Below are 16,646 nucleotides of genomic sequence, written 5' to 3' on the forward strand. Positions count from 1 at the left end.
CTGGAGAGACATTTATTTATTTATTTTTATAAAAACAATCTTTAGTTGAATTAATGTTTTGATATCAGAAAAGATAAAGACTTCAAAATATTATCATACGATGAAACCTTACTATATATATGTATATGTTACTATAACACAACTATATGTGTAGACTATTTCATTTTCATGTTATTTTGTTGTTGTATTAATGTCTGCATGCCAATGTATGAATGGTTTCCTTCCTGTTCCGTCTATTAGCAACACCCCAAAGCGAAAGTAGAATACATGCTATCATCCCACAGCGAAGGATAAAGGATTACCTATCAAAATAAGTCAGTTTATTATTCGGTCCTTAGACGTTTCAGACGTCAAACTAAGAAAACGATTCAGTGCCCTCGCAGCGTAAGACGTATATATATATATAATATGGAACGTTCGCAAAATTTAATATTTGTACCCATCTTCAATGATGTAAACTACGATGAACAGTTCTTCTGGGCTCGTGTGCCCTCATTCCTATGAAAAGGTAATTGGTTTTTAGATCAAAATTCGTCTGATGTCTGTCGGCGTCGTCGGCATAAACTTTTCACATTTTCATCTAATCCGAGACTCTTCTGATTCTAGTCCAAAATAACGATAGTTGGTAAAATATGGGTAGTAAAAACCGGGCCGGGTCAGATCACCTTCGTAATCCGAATTTTTAAGTTTTCTTTGTTATTTTATTTTCGTTTGGTGTAAAACTTCTTAATCATAATCTGGATGATACATTGGCTCTTCGCTACAAAAATTACGGCATAATTTTGCTTCACTGTGAAAATATCAACGTTTGTTTATTTCAGGTTGGTAAAATGGGTAGCGAGGAAAAATACACACTTTTCTGTGATTATGATTGAATTATGTGACACAACAATGAAACTACACATGATTTAGATAAATATTATGATAATTTATCACCAAAATGCTGTAGCACTTGTTATGCGAGTCTTATATATTTAATATTCACGATTTATTAAAACCCGGGCCAAAAGGAAACCCAGACCAGATATTTTAAAAAATTCCGAATAAAATGAGAATGTTAGCTATCACGTGCACGATCTCATGAAACGAGACATTGCAATGTTCTTACCACTTGGAGGTATCTTCATAAGAACCATCTTTTTAATTTAAGTTTTAACCTAATATTTTAAGTCATTATTATACAGATCATAATCATTATGGTTAAAATGTTTTTAATTTTTAATAAATTACGATTTTTTATTTTTTTTAAATTTTAATCAGGCAGGGTATACATAGTAATTAATTGCTCTCCATATAATCCTCTTTAAACTCTATCCAGTTTAAATATTCATAAAGTAGGCATAATTTATCAGTCGGTAATATTTTTTAGGACCATTATTATTGGTTAATTATTGGTTAATTAATCAAAGCATTAGCAATCGGAATAAATAACGCCGGCCCGGGTCGACCACATCCGGTTTCCTTTTGGCCCGGGTTTGGAAAAATCGCCGATAATTAAGATAAAAGGCATTTAAATGGTCAAATAATGCATTAAGTATCAAATTCAACTCTATGTGAATTGAAAAAATGCTAGGTTTTCAGCAGCAGATGCATATTATACAGAAAATATGCAATAATGTGTGTTTTGGTCTTGCTACCCATTTTACCAACCAGATTTCATAAAATCATTGAATTCCTTACCTATAGGTAATATTATGTGCTAAAATTTGTGGCGAAGACTAAATGTATCATTGAGAATATATTCCGTAAGTTTCAAAAGAAACAATGACATATCAACGAAGAAAACTAAAAAATGCGGATTACGAAGGTGATCTGACCCGGCCCGGCCCGGTTTTTACTACCCATTTTACCAACTATCCAAAATAACCGGTACATATCATCACCAAAATTACCGCTAATCACCGAAATTAACGAAGAAATGACCTAATCACCGAAATTACCAATAAATGGGCCGAAATTACCTTAGTGTATGTTCATCTATATACCATCTAATCACACATCAAATTTCATGAAGATTGATAACGATTTGAAGGAGTTGTGATCATTAAACCGCTTAATGTGAAGTGTAAATACAAGTTATTTCCCATGTATTAAATATATCATATTCATGGTATTGATTTATACAATAAAGTGTGATAAATAAATGAAATAAAATATTTGTCCTGAATTTTATATGGCCATTTGGAACTTACTGGTTGGGCCCTATTTATAGTTCACTTACTGAGTACCTGTCAGTAAAGGGAAGTAACTCGGATTCACACGTCACAATAATCGGTTTTATGGAAACAATTCCTTCAAATCGTTACCAATCTTCATGAAATTTGATGTGTGACTAGATGGTATATAGATTAACATATACTGAGGTAATTTCGGCCCCTTTATTGGTAATTTCAGTCATTTCTTTGGTAATTTCCGTGATTAGCAGTAACTTCGGTGATTCTATGCACCCCAAAATAACTGACGTTTTCATGGCTTTTGAAAGATGATTTTCATATTTACCGTGCCAGGAAAACGTCAGATTCAAGTTTGTTCAAATGAATAGGTTGGGAACACTTCCCCTATAGCGAGATATTCTCGCTAAAATGTGATTATCCCTCTTTAGGGAGAAATAAACATTACCATAAGCAGGTGTTTTGGCGTCTTTATTGAAAGTAATGGCAAATCCCGTGCAACACTGAATAAGTGCGACACACACTCAACATGAAGTGAATTGTTTCTGTGAAATTGACAACACAGTCAAGAAATTTCATATCAAAGTTGCTGCGTAAGAGAGAAGCAGTCTGAAATCCAATACACATCGTGAGTGTTTTTGTTTTGATTAATATATTTGCAGAAGCATATCACACATTTGAGCACTTTTTCTTCTTTTCACATGAAACACGAAGAGATGTATTCCACGGGTGTTTTTCTCTGTTGTACAGGATATATTTACTCTCGCTAGAGAGGGATAATCGTGTTTTAGCGAGAATATCTCGCTATAGGGGAAGTGTTCCCAACCTGATGAAGGGCCATGTCCCCTTCAAAGGGGAGATTATCACAAAAAATATGGTAGGGTAATTTAAAAACCTTGTCAAGAACTACTGGGCCAGAAAAGCTGAAATTTACATGAAAGCTTACTGACAAAATGGAGATTCACAAGTTTGTAAAAATCATGACCCCTGGAGTTAGGGTGGGGCCACAATAGAGGTCAAAGTTTTACATACAAATGTGTAGGAAACCAAACTTGGCACAAAGCATCCTTTAAATGAAAGAAACTGTCCCAGTTTCTACAGTCATCTGGCCCAGAAAAAAGATAATTTCAGTAGGAGTAATAAAATCTGGCATTCAAATAAGGAATATAATAAGCAAATCCAAACTACGTTTAATTTGATCCAAAATTGCTTTGTGTTGTATGACAGGAGCGTGAAGTTGGCATAAAATTACCAAAAATTGCCAAAATCAATGAAAAATTTCATAAATTCAGGGGGTTTTCCTTTCAGAAAACATATACAGCCCACGTGTTGAGCAAATTTAGATTCAAATACATTTTTCGCGTTCTCTTAATACACAATATATATGAATTTCTTTTTACTTGACGGATGCATGGGACACCTTTTCCTAACTAGCAGTAATTTGGATGAAATTTAACAGTTATCAAGCTCGTTTTGAAAAAAGGCGGGAAAAACTCTTATTCATGACGTAATAATGCTATGAAATGAGAAATAACCTTGATTTATTAAGTTGAGATAGTATACTTGGCATGTATTGAACTTATTCAAAACACAGATCTATGGAGTGCCAAATTAACATAAACTCAAATAATTGAAGATATCTTCAATTATTTGAAGATATCATCAATTCAATTATTGCTCTCTTTAATTGAATTAATGCGTGCATTAAATCAATTATTGCTCTCATCAAATGAATTAATGCGCGCTTCAATTCAATTATTGCTCTCATCAATTGAGTTAATGCGCGCATCAATTGAATTAATGAGAGCAATAATTGATTTAATGTGCGCATTAATTTAATTATTGCTCTCTTCAATTCAATTGATGCGTGCATTAATTCAATTAATGAGAGCAATAATAGATTTGATGCGCGCATTAATTCAATTATTGCTCTCTTCAATTCATTTGATGAGAGCATCAATTTAGTAGAAATATTGCTTGCAATAATTAATTTAGAGCTCGGTATAAATAATTTGATGATCTCTTTAATTCAATTAAAGATATCTTTAAATCATTTACAATGCTTTTGTATAAGGAATTAATGCACGCATCAATTCTTTTAAAGAGAGCAACAATTCAATTAAAGATATCATTAATTCAATTGTGGATATGTTGAATTGAAGATATCTTTAATTATATAGTTGCTCTCTCTAAAAGAATTATTGCTCTCTTCAAATGAATTAAAGATATCATTAATTCAATTGAAGAGAGCAATAATTGAATTAATGCGCGCATTAAATCAATTATTGCTCTCATCAAATGAATTAATGCGCGCATCAATTCAATTATTGCTCTCATCAATTGATTTAATGCGTGCATTATATCAATTATTGCTCTCTTCAATTGAATTGTAGCGCGCATCAATTCAATTGTTGATATCATTAATTCATTTGAAGAGATCATTAATTCAATTAAAGTGCGCTTCAAATCAGCTGAAGAATTAATGCTCTCTTCAATTCAATTAATGCGTGCAATAATTCAGAATTGAAGATATCATTAATTATTTGAAGAGATCTTTAATTCAATTGTTGCGCGCATCAAATGAATTGATGATATCTTCAAATAATTGAAGATATCTTCAATTATTTGAGTTTATGTTAATTTGGCGCTCCATACAGATCAAGCTTGATTCAAGACACATTTAAATCAGAGAATTTTTTTGGGCCTTTTTATGTACACAATCGTACCTTGTCCTTTGTTAATAAGAAAGGCCATACCATACCTGTCGACAAAGGCAAATGATAATTAATGAATTTGTAGTCAAGGTTAAATTAAATATTGAAGTTTGATAATTAATTAATTTTTAGTCGTTGCCTTTGAAAAGTTTTTCTGAACCAAACTGTTTGTATAATGATAGTTTTGCTCCATCTTGTTTATTGCAAGGAACTGCTGCTCAGGTGTATGATGTACGTGGCCTATGGGCCTCTTGTTACATGAGACAATCATCTGTGAATAGATGGACGTCTGATGTTTTTCACAACAAGCATTAATTTGTTATAAGCGTGTTTTACTGTATAATATAATCTCATATTTACTGGACTGAAAATAAATTTTCTTACCTTCCATTTACATACTTGATGTGCTGAGTTATCACAGTATTAGAAAAGTAAATATCCCTCTCCCCAAGACCAATTATGGAGAAGTGTTTGAAACGATTAAAAAAAACATTAAGGTCAATATATTTTTTCATCATTTAAGGTACATGTACATTTAAGTATACATATTTACATGTTAATTAAAAAATAATCTTTAATGTTAAAGAAGTTAGCTCTGGTCGATATCATGAATGTTTCTTGAATTGGTGTTTCTATACTGAGTATATCAATCTCAGCAAGAGTCAATACCGGTAATTGTATGATAACACATCTAATCTTAATATGGTATTGAGAATTTTAGAATTTATCTTATTCATGTGATGAGAACTTTATAACCTTACTGGTCTACTTGTGGTTTTTTTTTCTATCAGCAGGTTAGAGGTATTCATCAATTTACTAATTTTTTTATTTAAGAAATGAAAACATGGGCAGTCAGAGGAGTTTCTAGCAATGTGAGAGCTGATGGTCTCCATGATGAGGGGGACTTTATGGAAGATTATGACTGTTGTCCAGCTTATGTGCTCTGTCATGGTAAATAATTTTTGTTTTAAATTTCTGAATGTACAATTTGCAGGTCATCTGAGTCACTTGACTGACCCACTGTAGTCGGGCCAGGATTTCTCGAAATAAACTTATTAAAGTCCAAACTTGGACTTGCATATTTGTAAGTCGGAAATTTTACTAAAATTTTGACTGCTCCAATGGAGGAAAACTTAACTTGAGTCTGAGATTTTACTAAAATTTTGACTGCTCCAATGGAAGAAAACTTAACTTAAGTCTGAGATTTTACTAAAATTTTGACTGCTCCAATAGAAGAAAACTCAAACTTAAGTTTGAGATTTTTTTTGAAAAATCCAAACCTGTTTTTGACCATTTTCATACGGTGCAATAACGCATCACCTCTTCGAATGGGTGGTATCTCTTTTTTAAGATTGGTGATATCACATTCAAACTTTTTCAACTACTTCTCATGTACCACAACAGGCAAAATTTAATCAGAATTGGCATTTAGAATTATTGAAGTACAGATGACATAATATTGAATTCTGTGGCTCTTTTCCCTAGAGACTGAGGGGTGGGGCCAAAGACTAGAAGTATGATGCAATCTTGGAAAATCTACTTTACTCTTGGACATATAACAGACATTATAATGAGCACAGGCCTGAATTGTAAAATTAATGGCCCTAGAGACATTGGTTCTGTTCATGGGCCTAGAGATATTGGTTCTGTTCATAGCCATAGAGACATTGGTTCTGTTCATAGCCATAGAGACATTGGTTCTGTTCATAGCCATAGAGACATTGGTTCTGTTCATGGCCCTAGAGACATTGGTTCTGTTCATGGCCTTAGAGGTTCTGGTACTAGGGTGGTGCAATATGAATCAAATAGCAAAGATGCGTCATTTCTTTGAAAAAATCTTTATAATTCCTGGACATCAAACAACCAAACTGGATGCTTGTTGATAATTCTTTTTTCACTTTGTTTTTTATTCCTGTGGGATATATTTCATCGTGTTCCATTCTGTTTGGCAGGATACCAATACGGTAGGTTTATATGATGAGCAATATTGAATTGTATGAGAATATGTTAAAAAAAACCATTGATGCACTTCAGTATTCTTTGTCAGGTGACACACATTATACAATACAACATGATCAGTGACTATACATGTACATACCCCAGGTGCTGCATTTCAAACGAAGTTTTGAATTGAGCAAATCTCTAACTCCTGGTTTCCGTATGACAAAACAATAGAATGATGAATTTAATTTAATCAACAGGGAAGTCCGGTTCGGATACCTGACTACAGCTATGCAGTGTATGCAATCGATGATTGCCCACAGAATGCCAGTCAGTGGGATCTGGCCTCGGATAGACTGAACTGTTCTAAAGCGCCCTCTACAAAGCACCGCTACCACTGTATGCCAGACATACGGAAGGACAGACTTTTGGAGTTCTGTTACCCTAAGTCACACATTAAAATGACTGCAGGTAGAAATAATGTATTCATGTAAATCTTTGATCCAGATTTATCATTCATGGATTAATTACAGTAGAGTGGGAAATAAATGCAATGGTTTTGATTTCACTATTTATCCTTTTTCCGCACAATTAAACCCATAGTAAATAATATATTTATGTCTCCCCTCTTTTAGGGGGAGACATTGTTTTTGTACTTTCTGTCCATCTGTCTGTCACAAAATCTTGTGAATGCTTCTTTTCCTAATGGCTTATCGGATATACTTGAAACTTTGTGCAATGCTTCATTGCCATTTGTTAATGTGCATATTGGTGGGACAGGAGGGTCCAATTATTTTCCTAAAAGTTGTAGTGGATCTAAGAGGGGTGGCCTGGGATATAAAATAGTTTGTGAACACTTCTCCTCCTATATGGCTTATCTGAGAAACTTGAAATATTGTACAATGCTTCATTGCCATTTGTAGATATGCATATTGTCAAGACATGAGGATCCAATTATTTTTCTAAAAGTTACAGTGGATCTAAGAGGGTTGGAGGATGTAAAATAGCTTGTGAACACTTTTCCTATATGGCTTATCGGATAGATTTGAAACTTTGTACAATGCTTCATTGCCATTTTAAGATGTACATATTGTCGGGACAGGAGGATCCAATTATTGTCCTAAAAGTTATAATGGATCAAAGAGGGTGGAGGATGTTAAAATACCTTGTGAGCACTTCTCCTATATGGGTTATCTGATAGACTTGAACTTTTGTACAATACTTCAATGCCTTTTGCAATTGTGCATACTGTAGGGACAGGAGGATCCAATAGTTATCCTTTTAGTTATAGTGGATCTGAGGGGTGGAGAGTGTAAAATAGTTTGTGAACTTCTCCTATGTGGCTTTTCCGAGTTCATAATGTTTATGTTCCTGCTCATGCTTTCTCTTCCATACCATGCAGTGCATTAATGGGAGGAGGTTTAAAAAATTTGGAGCACTTCCAATTTGGGGAACTTGGAATACATGTGTTTTTCATAAAAACAATTTCTAGTATTAGAAATATGAATGACTAATAAAAGCATCTAATATTAAAAATATTTTGATGGTTTTGTAATCAGAATTCTAAAAGTAGATTTCAGTTCCTATAATGTGAAATTAAAGCTATCACGATTTTGCCCATGTAACATTTTGTGAAATTTTCACTGTGACTATGCTTGGTCTCGTTCTTTTTTCTCAGGCTACTGTATTGTGTTGTTTGGCGGTGGTGCCATATCCAACAGTCCCAGCACAAATTGTAGTCTCTTTGTAAACAATAGCTGTCCGGAAGAGTTTTATTACAGTAATCAAATGTACAAGTGTAAGTAAATTCTTAAAGTAAACTCCAAACGGTTTTAATCTACAACAGTGTACACTCCTCATAATGTGAAACAAAAAGAAACAACTATGCAGACTAATCACGGTTTCATTTTATTCAATGATTTAATTTTACAGATCCTGGCTGTCTCTCGATTAATTCTATGAACAGTTGCTATGGTTATGATCCATCTTGCCCCCCTGATGTTGAAAGGTCAGTTACGATTTTTTACCCATACTTGTTACTGGGTGTGTTTTATATTGTAAATATTTTAAGGAGGTATGCTACACCAGAGAAATTTAATGTAGATGAAAAGTGGAGGATATGTACAACAATATTTTGAAGTTGAAATTTTTCAAATTTACTTTATTTTGTCAAAAAGTATAGTTTTAGTAGATGATAATCTGAAAAAAATTTAAAACCCCTGCTGGACTCGAACCTGTGACCTACAGTTCAGCAGTCGGTATGCTAACTTACTGAACTACTCCGCTAGGTATTTAAATTGAAAAGGAAAAGTCAAATATTGCTGATATTGATTTTTTCCTCCATGTTATTAAAGGAAGTCAGCCATGAATGATGATAATGTTATTACGATAACAGTTCTAATCATCGCAGGGTTACTCATCATCGGATCCATTCTTCTAACCTGTTGGTGTAAAAGGCAAAGGATCTGTGAGTGTTCATATTTTGCAACTTATGTATTACCGGTTGTTATTCAACTTTAATTCATTGACTCCCAATTGTTATGCTCCCCGAAACATTTCTAGGAAACATACATGTATAGTCGCTGTCTTGTCTGTCCGTCCATCCATCCTAGCTCATATCTCCTAAACCCTGCATTAGAAATTTATCATAAATGATCAAAAATGTTCCTTGAGACAAGGACTTTTGGACCAAGTCTCTCAAGGTCATTTTGAAAAGGTCAAGGTCACTCAGAACATATACCTGATATGTAAAAAAAAACCTTCATTTCAACAATGTTTCAACAATTATTGATCATGTACAAGTACTTCATCATATGAATTAATGCATTGGTTAGGTGTAGTTTAAGAAGCATCCATCAGTTTTACTGATATTCTTGTATTTTACAGACATCAGTGAAACTATGTATCTATAAAAGTTGAAAACTTTCTTAAAATCAATTATCAAATTTAAAAAATAAATTGCATGTATTTGAGATTTAGTTGAGATTAAGAGGTTAAAATTACATTCAACAATTATTATCATAAACAAATAAGATGATGTTGATATTATTTTCAGTCCAGTTATGGAATGGTTTCCATGGTAACCAGCATGGAACAGAGGAAACCATGGGTTTAATACAAACAGGTGTGTATTCATCAAAAATACTGACAACAAGATTAATATATAGCAAAAGATAGTTCTTCAAGATTTCTGTTCATTTCAATTTGAAAAAAAATATTGATAACAATTTTCTGGCTTTTTATCCAGACATGATTTATTTGCATTAAGATTTGTCAATTAAATACATTTACATATTGTATTTTCATATCTATATTATTTACAATCATGTAAAATGAAAAAAATAAATAAAGGAAATTATTTAGAGTGTCTAAAGAATACAAATTGTAAAGTAATTGGTATTTAATTGTGGTCTTAATGTCTTCCAAATGTTTATCTAATTATAGATAAAAAATGGTGAAATAGTTCACAACCACTACTTTATGTTTTGATATTATCATTCTTGCACACACCTGTCCATTATCTACCTGGGAACACTTTGTGGGTCAGATACATGAAACTTGGCACACTCATTTCCATTGATTAAAGGAAAAAATGGGTTTTTTTTCAAGGTCAAAGTCAAATTTACATGCTTAATTTGATGATAATTAGGATGACCATACTTAACACATGCATACATATTTAACCATCATGGATGGTTGTATTAGGAAATAGTGCAGTGTGTCTGTCCATCCATCAGTACCTTGTACTAAGGAGTACTAATATGGATCATCAAATCAAAAAAATATGATGATAAGCCACTATCAAGAAAACCTAATCTAGGCAATTATCTCCTGAAGGTAGGGCTTTCACATCTATACATAGATTCCATATGACAAGATCTTTCATTTCATACCATAATTTTTTACTTTGTGACCTTGTATCATGGTTATGTTATGACCTTTTGGGGCTGGGTTGGGGCCACAGTACATTGTATTGGGTCAAAAAAAAATTCAGGAGAATAAAGATAGGGGAAAAAATCGTTTTAAAAGTCAGTACAGCTGATTAACAGCAGGGCTGAGGTGACTCAGATGAGTGATGTAACCCATGCGCCTCTTGTTCGACCAATCAATGAATTATTTAGAGTTTAATCCTTCTTTGATTACTCCTGCACATTACTGAATATATTGGTGGACTGGCATAGTTTGCAGTGTGAGCATTGCTCTTGATGTGAATAGGCAAGACTGATTCCTTTTCAAGACAGAAGCAATTAAATTTCATTAAGAAACTTTTCCATTTTGTGTATTTTGACATAGCTGTGAAAACTCACTGTCATACTGCAGTGGCTGCCAAAGCACATCTACATGTTCTTTGCCATTCTTGTTTTGGGTTTTAAGAAGAAAATTGTGAAATTTTTCATTTATGCTTCAAGGTAATGAAAACAAAAGACAAGCTAAAGTTAGAGGTAAGTGGTATGCTTTATATAGTCCTATGAAAAGAGATCTGAAAGTAAAGGGGGTGTGTTAAATACATTTTTATGCCCCCCCCCCCCCCCCCTTCAAAGAAGAGGGGCATATTGCTTTACACCTGTCAGTCGGTCGATTGGTAGACCGCAGTGTGACCATTGCTTTTGTTGTGAATAGGCAACACATTGATTCCTTTTCAAGATTGAAGCAATTAAATTTCATTGAGAAACTTTTCCATTTTGTGTATTTTGACATAGCTGTGAAAACTCACTGTCATACTGCAGTGGCTGCCAAAGCACATCTACATGTTCTTTGCCATTTTTATGCCCCCTTCAAAGAAGAGGGACATATTGCTTTGCACCTGTTGGTCAGCATGTCGGTCGGTCAGTAGACCACATGTTGTCCGCTCTATAGCTTGAGAACCATTCACTTGATCGTAATGATATTTCATTTGTGGGTTGGTTATGAGTAGAAGAGGACCTCTATTGTTTTTAGGTCCAAAGGTCAAGGGTCAATCTACTCTGGATATAGGAATATACTGTCCACTCAATATCTTGAGAACCCTTTGCTTGACAGATATCAAACTTGGTACACTGGTGCATCTTAAGGAGAAGATGACCCCATTGAATTTGAGGTCACATGGTCAGAGATCAATGGTAAAACTGAACAGAGTAATATATAGTCTCCTATATTCTAAGAATTATTTGCTTGATTGACACCACACTTGGTACACTGGTACAGCATAAGGAGTAGATGACCCCTATTGATTTTTAGGTCACATGGTCAATCCACTCCTGACATAGGAAGATACATGTATTGTCTGCTCAATATTTTGAATTGGTGATACTACTATTTAAATGATGCATGTGTATAACGTTTTCAATTTGCACCATGGGAGCATATATGTTTTACAAATGATATGTTTTGATATAGTTTCGTAAAGAGGCAATTGTGCATTTTACTAGATTATACTGTTGGTTATGGCACTGTTTAGTTATGAAATTTAAAGTATGAGATTTTAAAAATTAATTATTGGGAGAGTTGGTATGAAATGGAAGATAGTGTTTCTTTGCACTTTAGATGGGATTATAATATATTTTCAAGACTGATATTATTTCATATTCTGTAGAGAGTATTTATCAAACTGACATTTTCAAATAAAGCATGCATATAGAGCCATTGGCTTTGTTTAAGTTTGCACATGTTTTATTGAACTATAAATAAAGGGATTGAACATGCAATCTTATAGCTTGGGACGTCCCCCCCGACTTTAAATGATTGGCTTCGAGAACAAACAGACATTTTTTTGATGTTTTAGATTTCTTGGAAGAGTGGCAGTCAGATGACGCGAAATATTACAGTGGAATCAATGCTGTTCAAGAGCTGGAGGAGAGACTTTTGAAGCACAACATAATCATGGTCGTTGGGGGACCTGGTCTTGGTAAAACGTCTCTTATTCGTCATGTTGCACTCAAGTGGCATAAAGAAAGAAGGAAAGAGATGGACAAAGAGTTGGAGAGTTGGAAAATTATTGTAGTATCTACTTTTGAAGAACTTAACAACGCGTATGCTGCTCATGAGGATTCCAAGGATCTACAAATCTATGTATTTGACGATCCCATCGGCATTCACGCTTTAAACAAACAAAGGCTGTCATCTCTTTTTGCTCTTTACAATAATGAAAATTTGTTCACAAAACGAACAACCACAAAACTCTTGCTGACATGTAGACGAATTGTTTACGAGGAAGCGAAACAGAGTATGCCTAAGATCGAATCATTCGTTTTGGACATAGAGAGTGAAAGATATAGAATTACAGGTGAAAATAGGAAACAAATATTCCTAAAATACTGTGATAAGAAAGATTATCACATCATTGAATCATGTCCCGATTTATTGTATCCCCTTCTATGCAGACTATATGTAAACCGTCGGGATCAAAATATTTTTGAGTTTTTTTCAAAACCGTTTCATTGTCTGCAGGTAGAGTTTGAAAACATGATAAATCAAGATTGTCTAATGTATTCAGCACTTGTTTACTGCATGCTGAATAGAGGGGAAATCCCGTCGGAGGAAAGTCAAACCAATGATACAATTACAAGCGTAAATTATGTCGGTTATGAATGTGGCCTGAATGATATTTACAAGAAGTTGGAAACTGCTAAGGGAACTTACCTCAAAATTTCGGAATCAAAATATAGATTTATTCATGACTACATGTGGGAGAGTCTTGCCATACACTTTGGTGCTTCTCGTTCAGATGTGATTTTGGAAAAGATGGACAGTAACTTTATATTGAAATATGTGAAAATGAAGGACATGGAAATTCCAGAAAACAAGGATACTGAAATACAGGGATGCATTGTACTTCCTGACAGCCATATGGGACTGCTTGCAAAACGAATGTTTGAAGATGTAAAGCAATTTCACTTCAATGTTTTTAAACACAGCTGTTGGCGAGCACAATCTTTCCAACGTGAATTTGTGGCGTATCTTGATTCTGCGCAGTATGAGGATATTTGTAGAACATTTCTTGATGCACAAGGGATAAACGAAGTTCCCAAAAATGGACAAGATGTCACAAAATCTGTTCGCTTGGAGTCTGGTACTATCGAGTGGTATCTGCAAGAGTTGTTGTGGAACAAAATCTACAAAATGGAATCTCAGTTTTCATGTGACATCAGACCCCTTCGCTGGATCGTTGCAAATGCGCTAACATTTCTCTTGGAATATTTTGTATCCAAAAATACTAAAAGCAGTGATGACACATCTAGAATATTTGGACAAGATGAAGAACAAACGCTTCTTCTTGTGCTAGCTTGTTTCAGCCGTGACAGAAGTGTAGTTGAATGCGTATTCTCAAATATTCAAAACAAGGAAAATATCAATCGTTCTTGCATATCAGAAAATGTGGAAGAAAAATTCAATCCACACAGAGAATTCATGCCTTTGGCAGCTGCTTGCCATGCGAATTGTCCACAAATTGTCCAATATCTGATAGAACAAAATGTAAAGGTGTACTTTTCAACAGATACAGATAAATCATCATTGCTCTACCAGTCACTATCCTTCCAGAAATACCAAATTTGCCTTCTTTTGATAGATGGAGGTGCTGATGTGAACATAAAGGATGAGAAGGAAAGAACTTTATTGCATATTTCAGCCTCAAAAGGCGAGGGAGCAGTGCCTGTGATGGAAAGTTTGATACGGAAAGGAGTAGATGTAAATGAAAAGGATACAGATGGAAAGACACCCATTTTCTATGCATTTGAAAGAGAAACTGGACTATTATTGAAAGCAAGACGAGAAAATAAAATGGACAACAACCTAGAATATTTTAAATGCACTATAGCCCTACTCGAACAAGGTGCTAAACCAAACCTTTGGGATGCTTGTCACAAATCTCCAGTATACACATTGTTTGAACGTGAACGAAATTGTCCAGACATTTTACAAATGTTGGTGGATTATGGATTAGATGTGAACTTCGTCGACAAGAATGACGCTTCGCTGCTTCATTATGCAGTTCTGTCTGCAGACAAAAGTCTTGTGGAATGTGTATTGAAAGCTAAAAGCCCCGTGGACGTGGACCTTCAAGATAAAACTGGTAGATCGGCAGTGTACAAGGCGGCAGAGAAAGGTACTCTAGACATCACAGAACTTTTGATAGATCACAAAGCAGATGTAAACTTGCCAGACAAGAAAAAACTGACTCCACTTTACCAAGCAGTTAATAGAGGCATAGCACAGATGGTTAATGTTTTAGTTGAAAACGGAGCAATGGTTAACGAAAAATATGAAAAGAAAAAGAATGCTACACCTTTGCATATAGCAGCTAAGAAAGGGCATGTCGAAATAAGTGAGTATTTACTGCAGAAAGGAGCGCTATCTGTGGTAGATAACAGAAATAAATCCCCCCGGGATGTAGCTACTGATGAAGGTCATTACGAGTTAGAGGATATGCTCAAATAATTGTACTGCACTAGTGTCAATATGTAGTATGCTATATGTAAGCATGGTAATGTATTATGCAATATGATCTGCTGTTTCTGTCCATATTTTGAAGGATGAGAGAAGCACATATTTTGAACAAAACGATTCATGCATTGTTTTTATGAATATCAATTATATGTATAGATTAGCTTTCCACAAAAGACTTTGAATGGATTATGAAAACATGATGGATTTGTGTAAGTTGTGTATTTTTTTGGACTTGGGTTTTGGGTCCACGTTAGCTTTCCGTAATACAGGGACTGAATAAATCTGCAATCTCTGGGATGTATACGTAGTTTACTTGAGAGACAACATTACTTTTTTTAACATACGTTCCCCGAAAATGTTAACCCTGCAGGGATAGTAAGCAAGTTGAGACTACAAAACATCTGATTTACGAGTGTGATAATGTTTTAAATATATGGAACACTGTTAGCAGGTATCTATCCTTCAAAGTTCAATGGAAACACATTGTTGTTGGATTTTTTCTAGAACAAAATGATAAAACCAAATCCTTAAATTTACTTATTACTTATATAGCCTACAGAATATACAAACATAAAATGTTATGTAGATTAGATTCTTTAAGTGAAACGACTTTTAATATGTATAATCATGTTAAAAAATCATTATGTTTCTATACATCAGTATTGAAGTATATAAATGCAAAAGAGCATAAATTTTTTGAACATCCTTGTAAATTAATGTAACTTGACTGCTGTGAAGAGACCAGTATAAACTATCCTTCAATATTTATCATTATAACTATACGGACTACATTGTTCATATATTATTCCTTAAGTAATTTCTATGTTATTCTACTGTTGATATATCTACATCAACGTTGTACATGTATATGATATTTTATGATTTCGAAAAATATTTGATATTATGTATTTTCATATAAATTATATATATGCTTTATATAAAATAATATTATAATAAAATACATTCAATCCAATGGGCCCCTGGCACCATTGGTGAGAATTAAGAGGGAGTATCCGAGGATATTTTATCCCAAATAGTATGTATACTTTTTAATAAATGATGAAAATTCAAAAAAAAAAAAAAAAGAAACCCTGCAGGGATAGAAATTTGTGTTGTTACATTACCAACCTCTTTACCAACATCCCACATAATCTCGGACTTTAAAGCCATAGAAAAATCAAATTTGGAACAGCAATGGGAACAAACGTTGCCCCCACTTATGCCACCATTGGACTTCGATATCTAGAAGAAAACTTTTACTTAACAATCCAGGAACAATTTGGAGAACTGTTTCAAACATTTTCTTGGTTTTTTTTGGATGATTGTTTCATCATTTGTATTAGAACAGAAAATGAATGACAGTGTATATAAATTTCACAATTATTCCAATGTTGAA

At 33.9% G+C, this 16,646-nt stretch overlaps 1 protein-coding gene across 2 annotated transcripts; it reads left to right on the forward strand.

Moving 5' to 3' along the window:
* Window positions 1-230: 230 nt before the first annotated feature.
* LOC125670714 (uncharacterized) lies at window positions 231-16,364 on the forward strand. 2 transcript variants are annotated; one of them, XM_048906060.2, is made up of 9 exons: window positions 231-508; window positions 5,720-5,836; window positions 7,087-7,297; window positions 8,505-8,624; window positions 8,759-8,834; window positions 9,181-9,293; window positions 9,882-9,950; window positions 11,236-11,268; window positions 12,588-16,364. In XM_048906060.2, the coding sequence occupies exons 2-9, from the start codon at window positions 5,768-5,770 to the stop codon at window positions 15,239-15,241; spliced, it is 3,345 nt and encodes a 1,114-aa protein (XP_048762017.2). In that variant the 5' UTR covers window positions 231-508; window positions 5,720-5,767; the 3' UTR covers window positions 15,242-16,364. The 2 variants fall into 2 exon arrangements, with proteins under 2 accessions (XP_048762017.2, XP_056017276.1); XM_056161301.1 differs by lacking the exons at window positions 231-508; window positions 5,720-5,836; window positions 7,087-7,297 and having other exon boundaries at window positions 8,553-8,624; window positions 9,237-9,293.
* The last annotated feature ends 282 nt before the right edge of the window (window positions 16,365-16,646 follow it).

Source organism: Ostrea edulis, chromosome 4, assembly GCF_947568905.1.
Source record: "Ostrea edulis chromosome 4, xbOstEdul1.1, whole genome shotgun sequence".
Taxonomy (NCBI): Eukaryota; Metazoa; Mollusca; class Bivalvia; order Ostreida; family Ostreidae; genus Ostrea; species Ostrea edulis.

Coding starts and splice junctions, on each gene's coding strand:
- LOC125670714 (XM_048906060.2), top strand. CDS start 5,768: ATGGTCTCCATGATGAGGGGGACTTTATGGAAGATTATGACTGTTGTC. Junction 7,298..8,504: donor ACACATTAAAATGACTGCAG/GTAGAAATAATG, acceptor CTTTTTTCTCAG/GCTACTGTATTGTGTTGTTT. Junction 8,625..8,758: donor CAGTAATCAAATGTACAAGT/GTAAGTAAATTC, acceptor TTAATTTTACAG/ATCCTGGCTGTCTCTCGATT.